We start from the raw sequence: 25,012 nt of genomic DNA on the forward strand, positions 1-25,012 counted from the left end.
CAGCTATCAGCATACGATGTATGATTTTCTGCGTTTTGAGCTGCAACTTCACATCGGTGTAATCATGGATATGAGCTATTATTCCGGTTGCGGTTGTTAAAGCATAAATTCTCTACCTTTTTTTGTATTCGTGGGTTTCCGAAACAGATATCATCCTTGGATGGACTATAGTGTAAGTTGCGCCAGTATCAATGGTTATTTGACAAATTTTTACATTAAGCTTACCAGAAATCATAAAAATTTTCTCGTTGCTGAAATTGCGAACCTTGAACTACTGGGGCAATGTATTCGTTTCCCTGTTTTTTTCCTAAAGCACCATAGACTAACATTGCTTTCTACGATGACCTACTCCTCATAAGTTTTTCATTATCGTTGGTGACCTGAACTTCGCGAATTGTTATGTGACTTTTTGAGGCAGTTTTGGCTAAATCGTACTCGAATGCGTGAGCCAAGACTTCTCCTAATACTTCATTTCTAGCCATTCACATAACCTACTGCATTTTGATATCGCGTAGTCCATCTACAAAACTCTGGATGGCCAGTTGTTCTAGAAAGTCATCTGGGGCGGTATTTGATGTTCCTCAGAGATAGTCCGCAGTTCCGAAGTATTCTCATTCACAACTTCTTGTATGCCTGTGCGAAGTTGCGCTGTGGTCTGAGGAGCGGCTTGCTGCATTTCCATTCGCAGTTCTGTGGTAATATCAAGCACTTCTGTACAAAGTTGTTAATTGATTTCCTCTCGTATTCTCGTCTCGAGCCCTGCCAATTTGACAAACGTGTCTTCCTTAAGACGCTCTAGCTGTTCCGTGATTGTAGCTTGGTTTTCTTTATTCGAATTCAGATTTTCTTGCAATGCAGCATGGCCTTGAAAATTTTATTGCAATGCAGTCATTATACTCTGCAGCATGCATGCTAGTTATGAAGTATCTTGAGAGAAGAGACCTGCTGGAACATCTCCAGATTCCGTCCGCAAATCGTTTTGACCTCTGGTTCTCGGCATTTTCAACTAATAATCATCTGAACTCACCGAGTAAGATGTCCCATTTTTGACACCAATTTGTACCGTGTTCTGATCAAGAACTCAAATCTTTTATTAAAAAATGTACAAATACCGAACTATCTAACTAACAAGTAACAATTGCTTAATTTAACAACCACCTCAAACCTCCACTGCCATCGTGTATATTCTATAAAGATGTTATCCCATGACACTTCTGGTTTAAGGGTGATTTCAAATATTAATAGCTGTAACTGTGTTGCCAGTCGTAACACAACATATAATTGCATAATCAGATGAATGAGTAGTAAAAGGAAAAATAAAAACTATTGTGACTAACACAATTAACGAACTAGGGGCTAAAGCCAAGAAATATGGATTTAAAAGAAAGGAAAATAAAATAAAATACATTGAAGTAAGAAAAAACTTGAAAATTTCAAGAATGAATAATAGAGGAAAATAAAGCCTTTAAAAGAAATAAAAGATAATCAAAACATAAAACTAACCAAACTGCTGATTAGCTGTCATAACAGGTTAGTTGTCATAACGGGATGGAAACATAGACATATAATACAAGTCGTCTGAGCGCTGCAATACATGTCCGTTCCCGTAATGCGACAGCGACAACTAACGCAAAGCAGTCCCAGCATCTCTTTCTAATGGGTCGGGCTTATCGACCACGTGACCTTCCCATTGGTCATTTAGGTCACGTGGTCGATAAACTCAGCCCATTAGAAGGAGATGCAGGGATGGCTTTGCGTCAGTTTTTTCTGTCGTCCTGGGGCAACGCCACTGTATTGCAGGGCTCAGTCTATTTGTAATATATGTCTATTTATGGAAACAATATTGAAGGACAAAAAATAAAAATTCAGGAGATTTATAAGGAAACCAATAGGAACAATCTGAGGACTTACATCTCGGTTACTTACATAATGGTTGAAATATATACATCATCAAAAGACGTAGACGTACTTCAATTTAATGAAGAAGCCAAGAACGACGTGGAAAATGACATAAAAATATTGAAAATAAAACAATGAAAAGCGAATTGCAGAAATAGGAAGGAATGAAGACAGATAACGAAATCAGCTCAGGGACACAATAAATTGTAATTAAACCAGATCAGAATAAGATTATACGCGGATGCGTAAGTCATAATCCGAAGCGATTGAACGAAGACGATGACGACTAATATACGAGAAAAAAAAAATATTTTATATATTGTTTATATAAAAATATATTTTATATATGTTAAAATCAATATTTCGGATTTTAATTTAGAACATAAAATCCTCTAAAATCTCTTCAACGGCCATAGTTTGTGCACATTTCACGTATATAGCCACTTTGACATAGCGAGCAGGCGAGCTGTACCTATTACTGGGACGACTTGGACGTGGCCGCAGTTGGCGTTTTTTTATTAGTCCCCCATGCGATATTCTATCTAACGACGGAGCCATATTCAGAAATATGGTGGAGCAGATGATAATAAAAAAGACTGGTTTCATTATCCCGTTAATAACCGGCCGTTAGATGTGTTATTAGCATTTGCCAGAGTGAAAACTTGGTGGATTATATGTCCACATAATCCTAAATAAAAAATACTTTTCAGTTAATTAAGCAGTACTCATATATTGCAAAAGTCTTGGAAATATTGTACTGTAATTAATAAAAAAGCCTCAATTTAAACTATATAAAAACAATTGTTTTATTGACATTCTAATTTATTACATCAGCATTTTTTACAAAGAAAGCATTAAGTAATATTTATGTCGGTTAAACTATTGACATGTGGCTAACATATCCATTAATATGCTGCTCTTAATTTTAGTCTATTAAACTATTATTGGTTCTGGGAAAAACATGAATAGCACTACACTTTTGATTTGAATGTTCCCGCAATCGGTCTTTGTATTTTTTTAATCGATATGTTATTTCTTTCTCTACATAAGTTATTTCTGCGTCTCGATGTACGGCGTTGTTAGTGATATACCACAAGATATGTAAAATCATTCTTAGTATTTTGGATTGAAACACTTTGGTATAATTTATATATTAGAATTTGTTGCTGTTCCCCATAGTTCTATCCCATAGGTCCATAATGACTTCAACACCGCTTTGTATAGGAGTAATTTATTTTAAGTTGTTAACTGGGGTTGTTTTCCTATTAGCCAGTGTATGTCTCTCACTTTATGATTTAGTTGTTTTCTTTTGAAAGAAATATTTTCTTTTTCCAGGTCAGTTTTCTATCCAGGGGAATCCCAAGGTATTTTACATCATCTTTCTGTGGTATTTGTTTGCGGTTAATACGTACCGGTGGACACGTTCCTCTAAAAGTAAAATATAAAAGGAATAAACTAATTCTCTTCACAAAACATAATAATGAGCAAGAAGAACAGAGTCAATGATGAAACCCAAGTCGATGATGAACTATCATATTAGAAAAGCTTCAATAAATTTATCCGTTCAATTGAGAAGTTATTACTCAGTCCTACAAAGCAATTTGAAGTGATTTAAAAAACTAGCAATTAAATTATCAAATTATGCTCTATCAATGTCGGCTTTTTATACATAGAGATCACAGGAAAAATATAATAGCCTATGAATTTAGAGAGCCATTAAGTACAGCACTTCTGAATACTACTGAGGAAACTTGTGATTATTTTGAAACATCTTTACAGTATCTATCTTGCTTTAATAAGAAGCTTCACAGTTACCTAGTGTTCAATAGATTGTCAATTATTTATATTTCCTTCAATCATTTCTATCATAAAACTGTGAAATTAATTTACCATATTTTACTCAATAAATGGTAAAATGTCTATCTGTATCAATCTTTTTAGATATAAAGTATTGTTACGTTTTTCTGTTAGTTCAGGGATTAAATGAAGTATACGTAGTTAAACTAATTTTATTTAAACACTCATATACAAAAAAAAAAACAAGTAATTGACTATATAAATAACAAATCTCTCATTAATAATTGTCGAATGTCATTTTATAAGATAAACACTTCACTTAACCCTTATCCAAAAAAGGTTTGTCCATTGAACACACATAAATATGTTACTGTGTATTTTAAAAATCACAGTATATTTGACTGAAAATATTGTGGATGACATTGTCCGTTACACCAATCTAGAGGCTCATCGTGTATTGCAAAATAAACCATGGAAGTTGTGTGATAGAATTGAAATGTATGCTTTCTTTGTTTCCTGTTCACCTCCGGGCATCTAAAATCGAACTATGCAAGTTATGAAGCTTTGTGGAATTCAGTTTATGGACCACAGATTTTTCGAGCCACTATGGGTATAAATCGGTTCAAAGAGCTTTTGCATTTTATTAGTTCCGATGACAAAACGACAAGATCCGAAAGACGTAAAAAAGATAAACTGGCTGCTATACGGGATACATGGAATCAAGTACTAGGAAATTTGAAAAAGCTTTATTTGCCAGGACGAAATATAACAATCGACGAGCAGTTGATTCCTTATCGTGCAAGATGACCGTTCAAACAATTTATTCCCCCAAAACCCGACAAGTATGGAATGAAAATATGGTGGGCATGTGAGTCAGAATTTTTTTATCCTCTTTTTATCTTTTTATCCTTTTATCCTATACAATGTATGTGTATGCATGCTGTTGTCGCCTTAAATTTAAACATAATCGATCTTAAATTTTTGACGTCACGGCATTCAGAAATGAAGTGCGATTCAATACACTCGGCTATTGGATCAGGATTCAAGCGTGTAGGAAAAGCTTATTGGCCAGGTGATTGTAAAACCATAGCCCGCAGTGCACGTAAAAAAGGAGACAAGCCTTACGCGGTCATTGATGATATTACGTTCTACGACAGGAAAAAGTTTGCCCAGACACATTTTATGATTAGAAAAAATTATATCAGTGGTCAGCTTGTGCATTGGCACAAGATGTGCTTTATCCGATTTGAGAGAAATAATCCCTCCACATTTAAGTTTAAAGAGAATTTTACTGATCCCCAGTTTCAAGTCGTAGACTGCAGTATTACCACCAGGCGGTCTTCATAACAAACATTACAAACTTTATGAAACACCTCAGTGTATAGCAAAAAATAAGTATAACGACTTGTTGTCGCTTTTTATAAAATATTTTCTCACATATCAGGATGGGTAACTTCCAACTTGAATAAATAAAAAAAAATCGGTTGCCTGTAAAGTCGGTTTTACGGGCGAAGATTTTACGTGACAACGTCTTTTTCTCGGTAGAATATTTATTGATATGAATATTATTAAATTGCACAATAGGAACAAGGAATTGAATGAAAATAAGAATTGCACAAATTTTAACTATAGAAATATATTTTGTTTACTAAAACATTGTACATGTAAACTTAAACTTAACTAATTTCTATTTGAGTGATTTTGTTGAGGATAGGACGACGATTCAACGCGCCTAATTCTCTAGTGCTGCGCGCGGCGGACCGATCATGTTTGAGTGGGAGAGAGACGCAAGGCATTCGCCGGTCCGGCGGGCCTCTCTCTCGTTCGGTGACTCACCGTAACAGACGTGAGCGGGCGTTACACTTTTTCATGAATGACTCCGAGCCACAATCTAATTTAAGACGTTGTCACGTCAAAATAAATCGTAAGATACGTTACAATTATGTTGCTGTATTTAAACATCTAAGAAGCCAGAAAACTATTATTGCGATTATCTCAAAAGAGCAATTTTTGAGTTTTCTAGTTATAGTATTGAACCCACGATATTATTGTAGATACTTTAGAATTATAGGTTAAGATTTGCATTGTTTTTTAATTTTTATAGACCGAGCACTCACTAGTTATTACTTTATAAGCTAAAAATAAAAATTCAAAAGAATTAATAAATATTTTATTAATTATAACATGAAATACCATAATAATCTTACCGTGTGTTCTACGGACACACTGTCCTACTGTTATCGAATGCCATAGTCTATCGACTAGTACGCATTTCGATGCGCATCACCCCGCCTCGAATTTTCCCATTGGCTCTTGACCTGGAAATCCCTATTTATCGCTCGAACAGCGCATATAAATATTGGCGATTTTCAGGTCAGCCAGGTCAGTCCCTCAAGGGCTCTCCGAGAGCTTAGTGCTCTCGGGGCTCTGCTTCCTGCATTTATTTTCCATACTCTGTGGCTGAGAATTGTTTCAACTTAACTTGATGTTTTTATTTCGACGAAGAAATTGTCATGTAAGAAATATCTTGCCTTTTCAAGGCAAGACACCGAAGATAAATATTTTCCGAGTCCATAACCCGAAAATGGACTTAAGTAGAGGAGCTCTCGACAGTATATTCGAAGCCCTCTACAGAGCACCCGGAGACAACAGAAGGTGGTTAGACCCTTATTTGTTCCCCCGAGGTGACATGGCGCCCGACAACGTGGTTAAAATCCGAACCCACGACCCAGCTCGAATTCACAGAAGGCAACACACCATTGACTTCAACATGGGTTGAAGTCAAGAGAATAATGGGGAGAACCATGTAGTGTTAGAAAGCAATACTCTAACACTCCGACATCGAGGCCTTCTGCAGACCTGACGCCTTCGACGTGCAGACACCTTTGACGAGCCAGGCTTATTCGAAGTTAGAAGCCCCAGATGCCGATGGAAGTCCCGGAGTAGACCCAGTCATCGCCCCCCTACCGAAAGTGGTTGGACGACCACGTAGGCTTCGGCACACTGGTACTCTACGAAACCCCGTTGGATATGGTAGATGGGATCCGGACGACCGAGAAGAAGACGAGTCCGTTGGAGGAGTTGGCACACCGACCGAGGATGGACCTGTAGGAGCTTGAGATGCCGTTATCACCACCGATCTCCCCCTGTAAGTAGTGCAGTGTTGTGTGAATTTCTTTTTGAACATTTTACTTGTATTTTATGCAGATTTTCTTGTGTATTTTCACATTTGTATTTTTTAATCAATAAATATTTTTGCCCAGCCGCAAAGTCTCCAGAGGAGGGTGGATGTCATCTAATGCCATAGTCTGTGGACTAGTACGCATTTCGATGCGCATCGCCCCGCCTCGAATTTTCCCATTGGCTCTTGACCTGGAAATCCCTATTTATCGCTCGAACAGCGCATATAAATATTGGAGATTTTCAGGTCAGTCCCTCACGGGCTCTCCGAGAGCTTAGTGCTCTCGGGGCTCTGCTTCCTGCATTTATTTTCCATACTCTGTGTCTGAGAATTGTTTCAACTTAACTTGGTGTTTTTATTTCGACGAAGAAATTATTGCCTTTTTCAAGGCAAGACACCGAAGATTTTCCGAGTCCATAACCCGAAAATGGACTCAAGTAAAGAAGTTCTCGATAGTATATTCGAAGCCCTCTACAGAGCACCCGGAGACAACAGAACTTGGTTAGACCCTTATTTGTTTCCCCGAGGTGACACTACTACGTCAGAAAAAATAAGTGTCCGGATAAGGGTTAAATAATTGGATCGTAATTTCTAGATTTTGCGTGTCTATCACACTGAAAACCGAGTCAGCGCTTTTAACCGAAATTCTAGAAAAATATCACTAGTAAAACATTGATGGAACGCCAGGTAGAATTTTCGAGATATTACAGGACCGTAATTACAGTCACATAACAATATAATCAAAACCCTTATTTTAGAGTATTAGGTATCTTATAATATATCTCAATCTCCAAATCGATTAAAAAAATATAACACCAAATATCTAAATTTCCAAAATATCTTCAATACGTTCTCCAAGTCTTCTTCAATACGTTAATAATGCAAAAAAAACTTCAACAGTAATTTTTTGGCGTTAGAAAGATTTTGTATAAAATTCGAGTTTTCTAGTAATCAGATAAATACCATACAAATATTTATATTTTATTAAAAAATTAAATTTGTGGTCGAAATTAATGGTCCGTATTATTTTTCTACCGTTTTTAGATGATACCAACTTGACAGTGCCTAATACTGATGAGTTTTTAATGAGATTCTTAAGAGCTAGAAAATGTGACAGTACCAAAGCTTTTCATATGGTAAGCATCAGTTGTGTATTATTAATGAATTACAGCAAAACGCAAACAACTAGAAATAAGGGAAATCGAATTAACAATATAAAAATAAAGAAAATAAAATATTTTTTTTACAATAATTATTTTTAGTTACAAAATTCATCTAGGGTTTAAAAATTATACAGTATGCTGGTATAAATATTACCCTTCTTATTAGGCTTTTGATTACTTCTGTACTTTAGAAAGGAACTAAAACGTTAAATGGTCAATAGATCTCCAAATATGAAAAAACCGCGAAGTAAAAGGGTGAAATTTTCCCTATACATTAGGGTACATTTAGCTGAATTCTATACAGTTTTGGTACATAGACATCTACAAAAAGTTGTTCAAAATTAAATTTTTTATCGAAATGTTACCCATTAACACCAAAAATAATTTTTTTTAACCAACATATATTTAAAAAACGAAGTAAAAAAACAGGAACATACGCGTTTTTTCTTTTCAATCCCACAACTTTTTCCCACAGGGGTATATGTATAGGCATACAAAGAAACTTCTATCCTTTTTCTTCAAAATGACACTTGACAGAAATCTTTAAGATACACAGTATTCGAGATACGAGTGTTCAAAGTTTGCCAGTCACACAATTTTTAGGCCATTTTTCTTATTTTTTTCGCAAAAGTTGTTTTATAACTTTTTATACGCAGTTTTATGTATATGCTGTGTTATATTTAATTGGAAGAAAAATCAATTCCCTTAAAATAGTCTATAATAAAAGGTTTTAGGGCTAATTTTAAGCAATATGCCGTTCTTCAAATTTGTCTACTTTTAACGATTTTTGCGGTTTACGGTAAAATGCAAAAATGCTGCACTTTTCATCTTTAAAAACCATTTTAATTTTTGTCGAAAGAACACTCTGACAACAGCTATCGAATTTTTACCGTCGAGTTGATACAAATTTTATTAAAAAAATATTTCGCATGCGTAATACATTTAAAATCGCCGGTCGCTTCAAGAGCTGTTTCTGAGAGATCGGTTCATTTTACAGAAAAAGTGCCAATTTTTATTCAACATTATCTCAGCTACAATTCTTGTTTGTAATATTTTTTTCTACGGCGCGTACAGATTCTTGGTAAATCGATGTTTTACGTTTCCCACCCTACACCAAGGGGTGGTTTTAGGGAGCAGCCCAGGGGTAAGAGCCCTAAACTTTTTTTGCATCTTTTTTGGAGTGTCAAAGTTGACATTCTTAGCAAAATTAAGCTTGTGCGTATGTTTTTTTTAGAGGATAAGTGGCATTTTCGTCTGTGACGACTGGAGTATAAATAAATTTATTTATTTATAATAAAATTATCGAAAGTGGCCCAAAAATAGTGTGACTGGCAAACTTTGAAAAATCGTGTCTGGGATACCTAATATAAATCCTAAATACTTTTACCAAACGTTAATTTCTAGTTTAAAAGAGTTTCTTTTCTGTAAAGCAATACCTATACATATCATCATTTAATCTTCGCTTATCCATTGCTGGACATAGATCTCCCTCATAATTTTCCATCTATTTCGATCTTGTACCTCTTGCATCAAATTCATATGACAACGTTTTTGATAGTCAGTCCAACGTGTTGGTGGACGACCTCTGCTTCGGTAGGCATCATCTCTTGGTCTCCATTCCAGTATCCGCTTTGTCCATCTATTATCGGTCATTTGAGCCGCCACGTGACCTGCTTAGTTCCATTTCAGTGTTGCTATTCTCTCTACTGCATCTGCCACTCCTGTTCTTTGTCGTAGCTGGCGATTTGGAATCTTGTCTCGTAGTGAAACTTTGACACACACGGATCTTTTAAACTGTTCTCCTTGTCATGGTCAACGTTTCCGCACCGTAAGAACACTGGCAAAACACACTGATCAAACGTTTTTCTTTTAAGGCATATTGGTATATCAGACGATTTGAAAATATGGTTCAGCTTGCCGAAGGCTGCCCTAGTCAGTCTTATACGACGGAGAACGTCAACGGTTTGGTTATCTTTTTCTATACATATACCCCGTGGAAAAAAGTTATAGGACAAAAAAGAAAAATCGCGCGTGTTTCTGTTTTTTTTTGCTTCGTTTTTTAAATATATTTTTGCCAAAACATATTATTTTTGACTTTAAAGGTGACATTTTGATGGAAAATTTAATTTTGAACAATTTTTCTATAGGTAGATGTATGTATACAAAAATTGGTATTTACCTATTATATTTTCACAATATCCCGGTAGTCTTGAAAAATGTAGGCCAATATTTTGTAGGTCACGTTTAGGAGGGTAATTCCTCTCTAGTTATCACAAACTGTTTGATCAACTTTCTTGTAAGTAGGTACAATTATACCTACGTTCCAGTCTTCTAGTAGTTTTACCTGCTTCCAAATCAGTTCTTATAGCCTACTTATACAACATATCAGATTTTTTTACGCCATGTTTTAATAGCTCAGAAGGAATGCTATCTGTTCCAGAAGCTTTGTTTTCTTTTAATTTGATGACTTCTTCATCTGTTGGGATGTTATCTTTCTTTCCTTTGTCTTCTATGCTTTCGAGCTGTATTTATACTTTTTGCAATCTCATCTCACTTTTTATATTTAGTATCTCCTCAAAATTTTCTACCCATCTTTCTAGTATCTGCTCCTGATCACCAATGATCTTTCCTGTTCTGTTTCTAACCATTGAGAATCTAGGTTTAAATTTCTTTATGTTCTGGTACTTTCTTGTAGAATTTTCGCATTTATATTTGTATAGCATACTTCTCTAGTTCTTTTTGTTGGCTTTCTACATGCTCGTTCTTCTTTCTTTTTAATATTCATTTTTCGTCTCGTCTCAACTGCCTATATTCTTCCTCTACTTGTCTCGTTCTTCGTCCTTGTAGCCTTGTATGTGCTCGATTTTTTTCTTTTTATTGTTTGTGCACATTCCTCATCGTACCAGCCCAATCTTATTTTTTCACGATTTTGTCTTCTAATCACTTCACTTGTACTTCTTTCAGTATGGTTCTACACTGCCTTCAATAGTTGTTAATATCTATAATTATACTCCCTGTATAGTTCTCCAGCTTACCTTTCAGATCTTTCTCAAATTTCTTAGCTATCGCAAAATTTTTTTAACGATTCTACGTTAATCCTTTTTACTTTCTTTAACATTTTGTGCATTGGGGATTCTAGCTCTAGGTAGTGATGCTAGTCTATATTTGCCTTGCGTCTTTCATATACGTCTATTACGTCGCTGAAATCTCTTGCGTTGATCACTACGTGGTAGATTTGATTTACTGTATTTTCGTCGGGGCTTCTCCATGTTCCGTTAAGTCCATTTTTGTGCATTGAGTATGTGCTGACAACGACCATGTTCAATGAGGCGACCAAGTGTATCATGCGAGCTCCATTGTTGTTCGATTCTTCATCAACACTGTGGTTTCCAAAGGTTGCAATTAAATCTTGGCATTAAAATCTCCCATTTATACGTTTGCGTGATTTATAAAAGGCAGCTCCACGCCTTCAATATCACAGCAAACAAACTTCATATGAGAATATCAGTAGAAAAAACTAAACGTATAATGATAAGTAAAGAGCTGCGTAGATACAAACGAGAAATAGACGGCAAAATTGTAGAACAAGTAATGAAATTCAATTAACTAGGAGTAGAGATCACTAGTGACAGGGATATAAGAACAGAGACCACAAGGCAAGCATCAAAAGTGGCAAGAGTAAGTGATTGCCTCCGAAAAACCATATGGAGAAACAAATATCTGACCACGGTAAGAAAAATAAAAGTATATAAGACAACAGTAAGACCAATCCTAACATATGCAGCGGAGACAAGGACCGATACAAGAAAGACGAAACAACAAATCAACAATATCGAAATGAAAGTATTAAGATCAATAGCGGGCATATCATTAAGAGATAGACAAACCAAGAGAAGTATACGCGAACAATGCAAAATTCAAAATATTAACAGGTGGATAAAAACAAGAAAAAAATACTGGAACGAACATGTAAACCGAATGGGACCAGATAGATTAGCGAACATCTGTAAAAACAACAAGCCGTATAGCAGGAGACCCGTTGGAAAGCTGCCAAAAAGGTGGAAAGATAATGTACAGTTAACAACGACTGAAACAGAATAAGAGGCAGACAAACAGGGGTAATCCTAGTCGCGCGAAGAAGAAGAAGAAGAAGAAGAAGCAGAAGAAGATTTATAAGACAGCCTTGCATAATGCCTTCCAGTTGTTCGTAAAATTCTTTTTTTTATTCAAGCGATTTCTTCTCAGTTGGTGCATAAGCATTTATTATTAAATATTTAAAGAATTTACCTCTGATTCTTATTGTGCATAGTTGATAGATTAAAAGTCTATTCTAAGGTGTTTCACATTTTTATGTGAACTATGAGGCCCGTTCCTAATTTATATTTTGTTAAGTGGCAGCTATAACATACCGTGAAATTCTTTTTTTCAAAACTTTTCTTTATCAACCATCTCCTTTCCCGAAGTGCAATTAAATCGCTTCGATATATTTCTAAATTGCCAATAAACGTCTGTAAGACCCCTGGCCTGTATAGCGATCTTACATTCTTCTTGGAAAAAACTAACGCTTTGTCTTTTTTCCCGCCATGTCGTCGCGTCGTTTAGATTTCAGTACTTAAGATTCTCGTAACAAGTTTTTTTATGGTGTTAACCCTAGGACCAACCTGGAGGGCCATAGACTCTTCTGTTAGGGTTACCCTACCTGAGCCAAGGTGTTCCAGATTTAAGGCGCTCGATCCCGCCTTCACGCATCTAATCATGGATTGGATTTGTTAGTGTCTTTGAGATCCGCCAACTAGAGCATTGCTTTGTATTTAATGAGAGAAGCCACTTGACATAGCTACTGCCACCAAGATCCACATACTAACTCTTCACCCTTAACCTTTCTAAATCGAGCTTGGGACCGTCTACGGCGGAGTTCTTTATTCTCCTTAGTTTGGTTTTATATTTTATTATCAGCAATCTGTGGTCACTACTAAAAACTGCACCTGGTAAAATTTTGGCTGACATGATTAATGTACGCCATCTGTTTTTAATTAATATAAAGTGAATCTAATTCTTTTTACGGCTATCAGGTAATATCCAGATGTACAACCCCCGTATGTGTTTCTGGAAAATGATGTTTGTAACGACGTAGGTATTACTAGTGCAAAATTGCAGTAGTCGTTCTCTTCGATCATTTCTGTTTCTGATGCCAAAATTACGAACAAGGTTCTCACCACCGTCCAATCATTGTCCCAGCTTAGCATTAAAGTATCAGAGAATGATAAATAATCATTTCTTGATCTGATATTGATTTTATTTATTGTTGTGTCCAGTAAGTTATAGAAATATTCTATTTCGTCTTTTCTGTTGTAGAGGTAGGAGCACAAACTTCAGCTAAACCTGTCATCATTATGCTACATTTTATTTGCTCTTTACTGATTATCGCTAGTTTGCCTGTTTGTAGTAGACTTCTTACGTTCCAAGTGGCTAAGCAGGTGCTGTGTCGTCCTTTGATGTATTTATTATCACTGGAAGTTGATTTAGCATGAAGTGATCAGCCACGGGTACGTTAACTACTTTATAGAAAGTAGACAAGCTCGTAAGGGTAAACAGCCAGATCATAATAAACAATAAATGGTTTTCTTCATGAGGAATAATCAAAACTGCAATTAGATAAATTACATAAATTAATTAAAAGTCTATTATTAAACTATAGTTTTACTTCTATTCCAATAGAATTTGAATTCCAATTGCGCGATAAAATATAATACTCAATTTTTATTTCTAAATCAAACCTTATTGCTACTTTAAATTATATCATAAACTTTTTAAGTTAATTTGATTACTTTATAAATCTCAGAAAATATTTTTCAATAACTAGAAATTTATTTAACGATCGTTTATACAGCGAATGAAGTATGATTCAATTTCCTTTGATATAATTCAATATTTACTTTTAATTACTGTTTCAGCTTCAAAGATATTTTTTGATGAAAATAAAATGCCCGGAGCTATTTCAATGTCCATTGCCTTCAGAGTGTGGGACGATGTTTGAGTTACAAGCTCAAACCATGCTTTCTTCAAGGGATCAATTAGGCAGAAGAGTTTATATTATTAGAGTAGGTAAGTTCGACAATTGAATTCTCTACTTCAAATAATATTTAAAGTTTCAACAGGTTTCAACTTTTATTTACTTAGAATTTAAAGTTTGTAATGCATACATCTTAAAAAGTCTAAATAACAGTCAGTTTTTAGATACGAATTTAATAATATTTAAGCAAATATAGATCATTCTCCCTATAATATAATGTTCGTAAGCTACAACAAATATTCTGTGTCTTCTGAATAGCCATATTTGTATTTTAATATTCATTATAATTATTATACACTGTGAAATAGCCAAATACAGTGTGAGTTCAATATTAAAATGCAAACTTAAATAAAATCGCTAAATTTAAAGTTTCTTATTCCAAACGGTCTAAACGTTTCAAACTCCTTCTTTTTGATTACACAAGTCATCATCATCATATAACGGGAGTCCTACGGCGATTGCCGCTTCCCGCATTTCAGCCTCCATCTTTTCCTATCTCTCCAATCTCCCTCTTCTAAGCCTCTAGATTGCATTGTTTTTGTAATTTCTCTTCTCCAGGCATTTGGTGGTCTTCCCCTTTTTCTTCTTTCTGGCGGAACATACAATAAGGCTTTCTTTGGCCACCGCTCCTCCTCCATTATCATCACGTGACCATACCATTGTAATTGCCTTCCTTGTATTCTATCTGAAAGAGTATCTCTAATTCCTGTACGGTTTCGTATTTCCTCATTCCTGATTCTTTCCATTCTCGATACTCCACATGATCTTCTAAGATAATCCATTTCCACAACGTCTACTTTATCTCGTTCATTCTTTGTCATCGTCCAAAATTCAGCACTATATGTGGTAATTGGTTCTACAATTGCTCTGTATACGCGAAGTTTGGTATGCATCTTTATTTTATTAGACCACAGTAATGAATTCAGTATTCGGATGCATTTTTTCCCTTGGATTATTCGGTTTTGTACATCTATGTTAACTCTGCCATCTGCTGATATGATGCTTCCTAGATATTTATACTGGTTGCAGCCTTTTATAACTGCGTTTTCAAGCCTCAGATCTGTGGTATTTCCTCCAATTTTTAAATATTCTGTTTTGCTTATGTTTACAGTAAGCCCCCATTTGGCATATTCCTCAAATAATTTTCGATTCATATAATTTATATCTTCCTCATCGGTTGCAACCACCACCTGATCATCTGCAAATAACAATGTATACAGAGTTTCTTGTCCCACTTCGATGCCCATAAATCTACATTTATTTCTCCAATTCCTCAATGCTTCTTGGACGTATATTTTAAAGAGTGTCGGTGACAAACAGCATCCTTGCTTTAGGCCTTTAGTGACTTTAAATTCATTTGAGGTTCTGGTTCCAATTTTTACACAACTAACTGCATTTTCGTACAATTTATATATCGCTCGGATATACGTCGAATCCAATCCGGACCTTTCGAGGACCTCAAACATTTTCTTTAACGGGACACTATCATATGCTTTCTCAAGGTCTATAAATACCAAATGGGTCTCTCTACTTCTTTCGACACGCTTTTCAATTATTTGTCGTAGGATAAATATATTATCAAGGCAGGATCTCCCGGTACGAAAGCCGCTTTGTTCTTCAATATCTTGTATCTGTCTTTCAACCCTCTTCTTTAATATTCTGCCGTACAACCGGCCCACAGAGCTCGTCACACTAATACCTCTATAATTGGAATATTCTCTTTTATTCCCTCTCTTATATATGGAGCTTATATAAGATTTATTCCAATCTTTAGGAATTTCCTGGTGTCCACACATACATTTATTGAAAAGGCTACTATTAATTCTAAAAGTGCAGTCGGCCCATATTTAACCAGCTCTATGGGAATGTCTCCAGGCCCTGCGGCTTTTCCGTTTTTAACCTCTTTTAAGTTTCCGTCAATTCAGATAATGTTATTATAGGGATTTCCTGTCTTTCGTCTCTGTTGTCTATTAATTCCCTTATCTTTTCCCATCTGTACTCTACTCCATCCTCTTTTAGCAGTTTCGTATAATATTCTTCCCATTCATTTAACTTTATGAGAGAAATGTTGTCTTCATTTTTCTCATTTTTCCTAAACTGCTTTAATGTTTTCCAAGCTTGTGCCACTTGTGTTCCACCCATAAATCTGTTCAGTTCATCACACTTACACAAGTACGTTTTCAAAATGACATAACTTTAGCTACAAATTCCACCTAGCACTCTTTTCGTGAAAGTACATATTTCCCGTGATTGTGATGTAAATGTTTAAATTTAGCGATTTTTGGTCATCTTTCCAATGCTTCACATTTGTTGCTAAAACCCAAAATCGAAATTTTATGTTATGTGTTTTGAAGACCACCCCCTAATAATTAAAACTTCATAGTGATCGGTCAACGGAACTGATAATTGTTATTGATTTCATAAGAATCGTAAAAAATGGTAAAAATGGCTAAACGCTTATTTTTTTAACACATTTATAGAAATTGACTTTATTTACGGCAATCCACAAAAATTTTACAAGAAAGCTGCATTTTTTACCTTTAAAACGCATTTTGGTCGATAGGACAATCGAATTTTCACCGTCGAGTTGGTATACATTTAAAAAATTATCTGACATTGAAAATCACCTTTCCCTTCCAGCTTTGTTTCTGAGAGAACGATTGATTCTTAAAAAAAAAAACGCTAATTAAGATCTTTGTTTAAAATTATCCTAGTTACATTTTTTAAGGAGGAGATGAGCCCAAGATATTATCTGTTGGCCGTGCAAATTCTGCAGTTTATCTCTGCGGTAGTATTATTTTCAGGGTTAAAAAGCGCTCCCAGGTATACAAATTCGTTCACTGCTTCGATGACGTCGTTTTCTATAACAAGTGGTCGTAGGATTTGTGGTTGCGTGCTTATTTTCATATACTTCGTTTTATCGGTGTTTATTATTAAACCCATTTTTGTAGCTGGTTCTTTTAATGATACATATGCCTCTCAGCGTACAGCGTGTTCTCCCAACAATATTGATATCATCATCATAGGCAAGGATTTGCGCTGATTTATTATATACTGAACCAGTGGTTGTGAATTGTGACATACGTATTATTTTTTCCAGAGCCAGATTGAACCGTATACAGGAGAGAAGGTCTCCCTGGCGCAGTCCGTTATTTGTTTTAAAAGGTTCAGGCAGTTCCCTGTGAATCCGTACTCTACATTTACCTTTTTTAAGAGTTAGTTTTGTAAAATTTACCAACTGATTTGATATTCCTAGCTCTTTCATTGCTTTGAACCTTTCACTTCTATTTGCAGAGTTGTAGGCTGCTTTGTAGTCTATAAATATGTAGTGAGTATCACTGTAATATTCCAGTGTTTTTCTAAAATCTGTTTCAGGGTTGCAATCTGATGAATTGTCGATTTCCCACCTCTGAAACTAGTCTGGTATTTTCCTACTATCCCTTTTGCATATGCTGCCATACGGTGACATAGTACTGTGGAAAATATTTTATACGCTGCATTTAGAAGCGTAATTCCTCTGTGGTTAGGGCATTCAAAGATATCTCCTTTTTTGTGTATGGTGCAAAGAATTCCAATATTCCAATCATTGGGAGGGTTTTCTATGTCCATATTTTTTTATAAGCTGATAATTATTGTAAGGGCCTGCGTAGCGCAAGCGGTAGGATGCTTGCCTCGCAAGCCGGTGGTCCGGAGTTCGAATCCCACCGCCGGCAAGAACATCTAGACATTTTAAAAATGTCTATAGGCCCCAGGTCGACTCAGCCTGAATAAAAATGAGTACCTTGGGTAAAACCAGGGGTAATAATAGACGGTTGAAGCGTAGCACTGGCCATATTACCTTCCTTGTATACCGTAGGCCCTAGATATAGCAGACTACCCTGCTATACTCCCAAAGCCGCCAGAGCAGTATAAAACGGGAGACTATTATAATATATAATTATTGTTTGACTGCAAATTTACCAGGATAAATTACTGTTTTTTATATCATAACACATTTCTTCTCTTACAGACAATTTCGACTCAACAAAAGTAACTATAGACGACGTTTTCCGCACAAATGTTTTGGCTCTAGAACATGTAGTTCGAGAAGCTGAAACACAAGTAGCAGGTATAGTTGTAATTTTAGATATGGCTGGCCTAAGCCTTCAACATGCCAAATTTTTCACGCCTTATTATGCTAAGAAAATGGTAGAGCTAGTGCAGGAGACTTTTCCGCTACGGTTCAAAGGTTTTCATATAGTTAACGAGCCGTTTTACTTTGATGCTGTTGTCGCTGTATTAAAGCCTTTTTTAAAAGATAAGATTAGAAAAAGGGTAAGTAAGATATTTAATTAATTATTAACTTTTCTACTATATTGATTATTTTAGGTAAAATGCACATGAATTCATTTTATTTCTTATATGAAGATATAAGATATATTAATATCTAAAAATGTGCGTTCAAATACGCGACTAAAATATTTACAACTCTATATAACTTTCGATCCACGATCCACGAAATGATGTGGATTGACTACCTAAAACAACCCAGAAATTACCACCAATGAAGAACTTAATATAAATGTACAGGAAGTTCGGAAACCATTTGAAAACCTGAAGAACAGAAAAACAGCAGGTAAAGATGGGATACCAAACGAGTTACTGAAATATTGTGGAGCAGCACTGACAGAATAATTAACAACTTTAATTGATAAAATTATAAAAAAAAAATAAAATACCGGATGAATGGAGAACGAGCGAACTAATTCTACTATTCAAAAATGGAGATAAAAAACAGCCAGAAAACTACAGAGGTATAAACTTGTTAAATACTACGCTAAAACTTACAACTAAAATTTTTCAAGTGCTAATGAATCAGAGAATAAGTTTAGCCGATGAACAACAGGGTTTTCGTAGTGGAAGATCGTGTACAGATGCAATATTCGTTATAAAGCAAATTACTGAGAAATCACTAGAGTATAATAGACGAGCATTTCTATGTCTGATTGACCTAAACAAAGGGTTAGAACTTATAGAAATAGGCAGCGGAATAAGACAAGGGGATTCATTGAGCCCCATGCTCTTCAATTTGATCATGGATGAAATCATCAAAACCGTTAACAAAGGAAGAGGATACAGAATGGGAAACAAAGAAATCGAAATACTCTGTTACGCAGACGACGCAGTATTGATAGCCCAACATGAAGATAGTCTGCAAAGACTGGTCCATATATTTAACACAAGAGCGACACAATTTAATATGACAATTTTATGTCAGAAAACTAAAACAATAGTAGTCAGCAAAGAACCAACCAGATAGAAAATAGAAATTGATGGCATCAGTATTGAACAAGTAGTGGAAATTTAATACCTGGGAATTACACTGTCTAGCTATGGAGACCTAAAAAAGAAGTGAGAGATCAAGTACAAAAAGCAAATAAACGGCAGGATGCCTTAATAACACTATATGGCGAAACAGACACATTAACACTGAGATGAAGTCAAGAATTTATAAAGCCAGTGTAAGACCAATAATGACATGCGCCTCAGAAACAAGACCCGACACAGCCACAACGAAAAGGCTACTGCAAACGGCAGAGATGAGAGTACTGAGAAGAATTACAGGAAATACGCTGAGAGATCGAAAAAAAAGTGAAGACATTAGAAGAAAATGTAACGTACATTGTATAAATAAATGGACACAAAATAGAAAAAAGCATGGAATAACCACATAAGCAGAATGAAGGATACCCGTGTCGTCAAAATAGCAAGACATAAGTCACCAATCGGCAGAAGAAGTATCGGACGACCGCTCAAAAGATGGAATAACAACCTTCCATAGAGGTATTAATCCGCCAATGAACAAGCAGAATTGCTTATAAAGAGGAAGAGGAAGAAGAATATACCTTTCGGTTAAACCAAAAGTCTTCATCAACTAATACTTTTAATGGGATATTTTGTACATTATCAAATTTTTAAATTATGCAGTGTAATGTTTTACAAATGATACGCCATCTTTTTGAAGTTAAAATGACATTCACATTCTTTTCCTAATTTTTTTGCAAGTATTTTATAGACCACTTCTAATAGTTCTATAACTTCAGCAAATATAAAATAAAATGAGTCATAAGCTTGATGATTTAAGTTTATCGTATCACTTAGCTGCCTTCAAGTGTTTTATCCAGAATCGTGTCAGTAGCGGAGAATTATTTTTTATTTAGATTGTGGCATACTAAGAACACATAATTAAAAGCAATATTCTTATATATCAATATAATCTAAAACATTTAAGGTCACGAAACGACTAAAGCAGGGTTGCTGTATTTCGCCTACCCTTTTCAAAATTTATCTGGAACAAGCACTTAAGCTGTGGAAAAGAAAATGTAATGGCATGGGAATTCCTCTCAATGACGAGACTACACTGTACACCTTATGTTTCGCTGATGACCAAATACTGATTGCTCAGGATCATGACGACTTGAGTTACATGACTCGGAAGCTAATAGAAGAATATAACAAATGGGGTCTCGAAGTCAACATTAAGAAAACTGAAGCCATGTGTATTGGAGGGACAAAACAGTCCATTATATTAGACGATGGGGTAGAAAGTAGAAACTGTGATGAATACAAGTACCTGGGTATGAAGATAACTCAAGATGGAACACTCGATGCTGTTATAAAAGACAGAAACATACAGGGTAGAAAAGCCATATCCATGATGAACGGAATTCTGTGGGACCAAACAATATCTAAAGCGAACAAAGAACTCATATACAACACCATACTTAAAAGTGTAATCAGATATGGCAGCGAAGTTTGGCAAATGAAACAAAGAACAGAGAAACTGTTACTAGCAACAGAAATGGACTTCTGGAGAAGAGCAGTAGGAAAATCAAGAAGAGATCGGATACCAAATGAGAGAATACGTGAAATGATGGGAGTCAAGCATACAATAGTTGATGACATAAAAACAAAACAGTTAATATGGTACGGCCATGTACAGAGAATGCCAGATGACAGGATTCCAAAACAGATTTTGACGTGGACACCACAAGGAAGAAGGAAAAGAGGAAGGCCGAGAAAAAGCTGGAGAGAGGGAATTGAAAAAGAACTAGAGGAAAGAGAAATCCCTCCAGGCCTATGGCTGAATAGAGAAGAATGGCGGTTAGGAGTCGGAAGGCATCGGAAAACATTTTCGGTCGTATTCAGGAATTCTATCATCTTGGTTTTTTTTGCTGTTCTGTCAATATATTACCCTGCTTATCTCTTCACATCTTCTATTCAAAACCCTTTTCTGCTTTTGTTCAGTTTCTGGTAAAATTTTATTTGATAAAATTTGTTGGCTCACTTGGCTCTTGTAGTTCTTGAAGTTCTTTGTTCATTTTTTCTCTTCTTTCTGCGGTGGATTTTCTTTTCTTCTTTACGTAGGTATTTATATTACTCCTATACTTGTCGGGTTTTGTGCCCCTGTTGCAACAATAAATAAGCTCATTATTCTTTCTGTTATAATCTAACATTCTTAATTAAACCAGTTATTGGATTTTGTTCTTTGTTTACCTTCCATGCCTAATAATTCTTCAGCTGCTTCTTCCATGATATTTCTACACCCTTCCCACTTTTCATTTATATTTTTATGTTTTACTCAATTTTGTTTGCTGTTTATATTTTGTTTATATTATCTATTTTTCTTCGCATTTTTGAGTCCTTATTTTATCTTTTATGTTTATCCGATTCTTCCTTGCAATCTTTTACTGCCTTTGATGAAAGTCTTAACTGGGACACCCTCTTCTTGCCAATTCTCATTTCCCTCCAGGTCCTATTGTTGGTCTGTATTTAACAGATTTGGGAAGAACTCCACTCATCCGTTTGTTTTTTTTAGTTTCTTCTAGAAATAAACCTTTGTCCCATTGTTTCTGCAATACTTTCTATCACTCTTGTTAGTTTCTCTGGATTTCTTAACTCCAGATACAATTTTTTTACCTCTTTGTTTATGTAGGCTTCTTCGATGTATTTCAATTGCTTCTTTAACTGTTCTCTTTTCTTCCTTTTACAAATTACTTTAAATTCTCTTTTTCTAGCAACATAGTTTTCGATCGTATTTTGGGTATTTTCTGCCTCTTTCTACTTTTGCAATGTTTCTTCTTGTCAAAGTATTCCTACATTCTTTATCTAATCAGTTTTGATGCCTCTTTACTTGTAATCTTTCTATACACTTTTCCGCTGCTTCCAAAACGTCAAATAAACGTATTTTAAATTAAAATTATGATTTATTCTGAATAAATAAGTAGAAAATATAAAAATATCAATACAAAACCGACATAAAAAGCTATAAAACGAATTCTGCAGCTTAAAAAGTAATGTTTAGTTAGTTTTAAATATAAATATAAATATAAATGGAGATACATTAACAAATTATATTACATTGCCAAAAATTTTTAAAATTTCAGATAATATTACACGGCAGTGACTTATCTTCCCTACAAGCCTTTATACCACCTGAAATTCTTCCATCTGAATTTGGCGGAAAAAGTGGTAATTTTGACAATAGAGCTTGGTACATGCAATTGCTGGCCGATGAGGTGTATTTTAAAAATATTAGGACTTTTGGATATAAAATTGATGTCGATGTTAATGTGGAGGGAGATGGGGGCGAAAGCGAGAAATAAATGTACTAAATTTACACATGATAAGGAATTATTTGTTATGGACGTCCATCTTAAAAAGTTAATTTGATAAACTCATTAATTGCAAGCTTACAATGTTTTAGTAAAATACAAGTGTATTAATGTACCGAGACAATGAGAGAAATCGTAATTAGAATTGGTTATGGCTGTTACATTTAAATAACGCTGTAATTTGTGTCATTATCATTAACAATATAAAGGTTGTCTAAAAATAGATTAAGTTTAAAATTTTATTAACAAAAATGTAAACAATAAATTAGGTTATACATTTTCTTTCAATAATCCTTCATCCCAAATTAAATCTTGGCCTGCTGTAATTTCTGCCTTCAACATAGGAGGTCTGATATATGGTTCGTTAGGCAAATTGTGGGCATCCGCATCCACTTCGCTCACCAATCTTGTATGTAGCGTTTCCTTTGGTGTTCTGCCATGCGTACTATCATTTAAGGTTTTTATTGGCAATCTGCCATTATCCACTTTCATTACATGACTAGCTAATGGAAGTACCTACAGTCTGTCAAATTCTATTTACGCATTTCTTTATTATAAGAATTTCGATTCAGAGTTGGTAAAGTTTGTATGAGGAAAAATGTAAGGAAATAGAAGATCTTCAGAACAAATACGACCTATTCAACCTACATAAAAAGGTTAAAGAAATGGCAGATTTGCAAAAAAGAAACAATAACAAAATTCTTTTAGATAAAAATGGAAATTGTGTGATAACGACTGACGAAAAGCTAAAACGTTGGAAAGAATATATGGAAAATCTTTACGACGACGAAAGGGAAAACCTACAAGACATATCTTTCGAAGACAGAGAAACAAGTATAGAAATTACAAAGAAAGAAATATTGCATGCTCTAAAGAACACCAGAAATGGAAAAAACTGGAGGCCAGATCAACTGCCTAACGATCTTAAAATAATAGAAAATGAGTACAAGGATGTCCTCTTAAAGCTCTTTAATAAAATTTATCAGTCGGGTGACATATCCAATGAATGGTTGACCTCAACATTTATTTGTATTCCAAAAAAGAAAAATGCTTGAGAATGCACCGACCACCGCACCATAAGCCTGCTGTCCCACACACTTAAAATGTTTTTAAAGATCATCTATAAACGCATTTACCAATTACTTAATATGGATATTGAAGAAACCTAATTTGGATTCCGTAGAGGCGTAGGTACCCGTGGAGCTCTCTTTGCATTCAACGTACTAATCTAGAGATGCTTGGATGTAAACCAAGATATGTACGTCTGTTTCATAATATTACAACAAGGCTTTAGATAAAGTCCGCCACAAAGAGCTAATGGACGTCCTCAAAAGCAAAAAAATTACAATACAATAACCTTCGAATTATAACAAATCTATATTATAAACAGCAGGCACACATACGCAATAATGAACACACAGCAGAAGAGTTCGAAATTAAAAGAGGCGTGCGACGGGGGTGTGTATTGTCACCTACTACTCAATGCATACTTTGAAGAAATTGTGAAAAGAGATCTTGAGGGAGAAACAGCAGGAATAAGGTCAATGGAACACCAATTAACAACATTAGATATGCGGACGATACTATCATATTAGCAGACAACCTCCAACACCTCCAAAAGCTAGTGAACAAGGAGTATGGAGAAGAATATGGATTATCAATAAACATCAAGAAAACTAAATTTATGAGGATATCAAAAACCCAAAATAATAATGAAAGCCTAACAATTAACGGTAAAACTTTAGAACGAGTTGAAAACTACAATTATCTTGGCAAAATAATTAATCACCCAAACGATTACTCTAAAGAAATCAAAGTTCGAATAGAGAAAGCACGAACAAACTTCAATAATAATGAGAAAGGTACTTTGTGCAAGAGAACTGAAATTAGACTTGAGAGATAGGCTGGCAAGGTGTTATATTTTCTCGACTCTGCTTTATGGAATAGAAGCATGGACACGTCGACTACTAAAAAGTTACAAGCATTTGAACTGTACGTGTATAGAAGAATCCTAAAGATATCATAGACCGAGTATGTAACAAACAACGAAGTCATGAGAAGAGTCAATAACAGAATGGAAATATTGGAAACCATCAAGACACGAAAGCTGCAATACCTGGGGCATATTATGCATAATGAGATACAACATACTTCAATTAATTATACAAGGAAAAATCCAGGTCAAGAGAAGTGTAAGAAGGAGAAGAATCTGATGGTTGCGTAACTTGAGGGAATGGTACGCATG

At 35.1% G+C, this 25,012-nt stretch overlaps 1 protein-coding gene across 1 annotated transcript in view; it reads left to right on the plus strand.

The window, feature by feature from the left end:
* LOC140440782 (alpha-tocopherol transfer protein-like) overlaps positions 1-24,575 on the plus strand; it is a 37,011-nt gene extending 12,436 nt beyond the window's left edge. The window contains exons 3-6 of the mRNA XM_072531147.1: positions 7,922-8,013; positions 13,995-14,145; positions 18,123-18,427; positions 22,540-24,575. Of these exons, the coding sequence (XP_072387248.1) occupies positions 7,922-8,013; positions 13,995-14,145; positions 18,123-18,427; positions 22,540-22,758 (767 nt within the window). The 3' untranslated portion in view covers positions 22,759-24,575. The remainder of the gene's footprint in view (positions 1-7,921; positions 8,014-13,994; positions 14,146-18,122; positions 18,428-22,539) is intronic.
* Positions 24,576-25,012: the final 437 nt, after the last annotated feature.

This window comes from Diabrotica undecimpunctata, chromosome 5, assembly GCF_040954645.1.
Source record: "Diabrotica undecimpunctata isolate CICGRU chromosome 5, icDiaUnde3, whole genome shotgun sequence".
Classification (NCBI taxonomy): Eukaryota; Metazoa; Arthropoda; class Insecta; order Coleoptera; family Chrysomelidae; genus Diabrotica; species Diabrotica undecimpunctata.